At 36.2% G+C, this 3,316-nt stretch overlaps 1 protein-coding gene across 1 annotated transcript; it reads right to left on the reverse strand.

The window, feature by feature from the left end:
- Positions 1–844: 844 nt before the first annotated feature.
- Positions 845–2,298, reverse strand: LOC110869705 (putative uncharacterized protein DDB_G0285119). The gene is made up of 2 exons (XM_022118934.1): positions 1,941–2,298; positions 845–1,542 (listed from the first exon to the last, which is right to left on the reverse strand). Exons 1-2 carry the CDS (start codon positions 2,296–2,298, stop codon positions 845–847), a joined length of 1,056 nt encoding a protein of 351 aa, XP_021974626.1.
- Positions 2,299–3,316: the final 1,018 nt, after the last annotated feature.

A 3,316-nucleotide genomic window follows, 5' to 3' on the forward strand; every position in this document is an offset into this window, starting at 1 on the left:
AAAAACGTTAAACCAAAGACGCATGTTGCGATGTGTTAAGTCATAAAATTTAGAACGAAGCATAAAGCGAAAAATTTGCGTAAAATGAAAATTATAAAGGACCAAAGTTGAAAGTAAAAAAAGTTGTGAGGATAAATTGTAAAAGGTAAAAAAGTTTAGGGTTAAAAGTAAAAAAACAAATAGTTTTGGGTTAAAGTAATTTATGAAATACTTTTGGGTGAAAAGAAAAAAAAATTATTTTTTTTGAAAAACCCCCAAAGCCAAGGTTACAACAACCATATGCATAACCATTTTTCTTTGAAAAAACCCTCAAAGCCAAGATTACAACACTTCGCGAAAGATTAAAAGTATAAGAGACCAAAGTTGCAACAGATGAAAAGCTTTGAGTTAAAAGTTAAAAAAATCAAAGTGGGTAAATCGTAAAAGATGGAAACTTTTGAATTAGAAGTGAAAAATCATATTAATCAAAGGGGTTAAATTAACAAAGATTAAAACTTTAAACATAAATTGTCAAAGATTAAAACTTTAGGGTTAAAAAAGAAAATTCCATTTTTTTTGAAACACTCACAAAGCTAAAATTACAACTAACTTATGCATACTTATGTTGCTTATTTATAGGTTTTTAATTTAACAAATAAACTAACAAAATATTTTTATTAATATTAAAACCACATTACATAAATTTAAAACAAAACATAAACTTAATAAAAAAAAACATACACTTAATAAAAAAAACATAGACTTAAATAATATTTTGCTTCTTCATGATGTCGTTTTGTAGTTTTTTCAACATCGAACGTTTCGGCTCGGGATACTCATCGACATCCATCGTTATTATTTCCCATTACTTGAGCCGAATTTTTTCATCGGAAATTCGGATTTTCTCATTCGACAATCGGACCTTCTCGTGTAACTTTTCTTCCGCTACACGAGTTTTTTCTTCGACGGCTCGCTCCTTCGCCTTCGTCTTTTGGGCCGAGACGTCGTTGTACATTTTTAAGTGTTCCATAAACTCTTCCATCTTCGGGTCCACCTTTTCCTTTTCTTTCCCCTTGGCCCGTTCCTTCTTTGATTTGTCTCGGCCCGGTGGACGCTCCGCTTCATGTACGGCATACTCCTCTTCGTCAAAGTCAGCGTCATCATTTAAGTTTATGTGACACCTCGCGTCCGATCCACCGACGCTAAAACTACCCGTTTCCGATGTTTTTTGGCATTTCGCCATCTCCATCTCGTTGGGAATCGGCGCCCATTTTGGTTCGTTTTTCAAAATTCCCCACGCGCGAACGTGAGCAAAGTTGGTATTACCATTGTTCGCCTTATACTTGTCCAACGCTTTTTTGAACACATCGTCGTCGCTCATGCCGCTACGACGCTCACTTGTATATATTTTATTATATTCCTCACAAAACCTATTGATGGACGCGTTCATTTTCCGCCACTTTGATGACACCGAGTCGATATCTCGATACGGGCCTTGTTCCATAAGGCCGAGGAACTTCGCTAAAACCTTGGACCAAAACCCGTCACCCGTTTGATTATTACCTATAAAAACAAACAAAATATATAAAGTGTTAACAAAAATAAAAAACCTTTAAAAAATAGAAACTGTTAACAAAAAAATTATATTTTAAAAAAATCAACAAACTTTAATACAATTATAAACCAACTGTTAAGAAAATAATAAATAAAAAAAATAAACTTTAAAAAAAAACAACTGTTAAGAAAAAAAAAAAAAAAAAAAAAAAACTGTTAAGAAAAAATAAACAAAAAAAAATGTACAAACTTAAAAAAAAAAAAAAAAAAAAGATAACCTTTTGTCGGGTGTGTAGATGTGCCTATGTAAGCCTTGGCTAAGGCTTCTTCTTCGATTGGCGTCCACTTAGTCGACTTCGGTTTGGACGGTTGCTCACCCACCACTTACTTCCTTTTTTTCCGTTTGCCTTTTTCTTTAGACGGTTGGGTTTCGGGAACAATCTCCATATCATCGTCGGGTTCGGATTGTTGAACGGGTTGCGTAGGGATCGGTTGGGGTTGAACGGGTGGTGTCGGGTTCGGTGGGAAATTCAAAGCACCCTGCATCATCATTTGTTGAAGGGCTTGATTTTGAGAGAATTGAGTGAATTGGTTTGGCGAGTGTTGGAATGATGCAAACGCATTTGATGAATATTGCGAGAATTGGTTCGGTTCTAGCGTCGGATAATATCCCGAAACCGAGAAAACATTCGGTTGGGTCGGGTTGTTGGGATTGTTCGGATTGTTGGGATTGTTCGAATTGTTCGGGTTGTTGAAGGGATCCATGAGAGAGTATAAGGTTTATAAAAGTGTAAGAAGATTTATAAAAATTATGTGAGAGATGAAATTTTGGGGTTAAATTTGTGAATGGAAGTGAAAACGGAATAGAAATATATATATTTTAAATTTTTTACCGTTTGTTAAAGGAGGTTGAAGGTTTTCTTCTTAACAGTTCTTTGAAAAATTGCATATGCAGGTGCAAGAATAAAGAACTATCTATATGAGCATGAAGTTTAGCCGCTTCAAGAAGCTAGGACTTGGCTTTGATATGTTCATTGAAGGATGGGACACAGGCTAGTAAAAATAGTGTCAAGAAAGAACATTAGAGTATGTAAACTTGTGTGTATATTATCTTCATGTATTCACTGAATAGAAAGGGTTCAATCCTTAGCGACACCCCTATATTTGAATATTTGGAATGTGTAATATACTAATGTGAAATTCAATCGTCGCGATATTTCATTTATGCATAAGTTTGATTGTTGTGAATTTGTTTAAGTTAATCAAGGATTACGCTAAAATGGGGGAGGATTGTTAGATATTTTAGTGTAATCGGGGATTTACTTGGTGATTAAAGCAAATAATAATACACATCAAGCAAGTTAGGAGGTGCGGGAGTGCACACTTGTTTGAGTAATTATTATTCGAAGTGTACGGGCGGAGCCCGTACTCTACGGGGGTTCCAAGGGGGCAGCGCCCCCTTAGCGGGGGTCCGGGGGCAGCGCCCCTGGGAGCAGGGTCCAAGGGGTGGCAGCCCCTGGCGGGGTCCAAGGGGCAGAGCCCCTGGCTGGGGTCGAGCTGTATCAAAAAATTTTATTTTCTGGAATTTTTATCATTTTCGAAATGATAAAAAACGGCAGTTTTTTGGCAATTTTTGTCTGAAAAATAGAGGTAACTGCCTAATGGCAGTTACAACCCCAAAACTAATTCGTAGACAGTTTTGATCATATTCTTCTTTCTGGTTAGAAAATTCACAGACACCAACATACCCTTGTTCAATTTCCCAAAATCAGAGTTGTATCCG

The sequence above is a fragment of the Helianthus annuus genome, chromosome 8, assembly GCF_002127325.2.
Source record: "Helianthus annuus cultivar XRQ/B chromosome 8, HanXRQr2.0-SUNRISE, whole genome shotgun sequence".
NCBI lineage: Eukaryota > Viridiplantae > Streptophyta > Magnoliopsida > Asterales > Asteraceae > Helianthus > Helianthus annuus.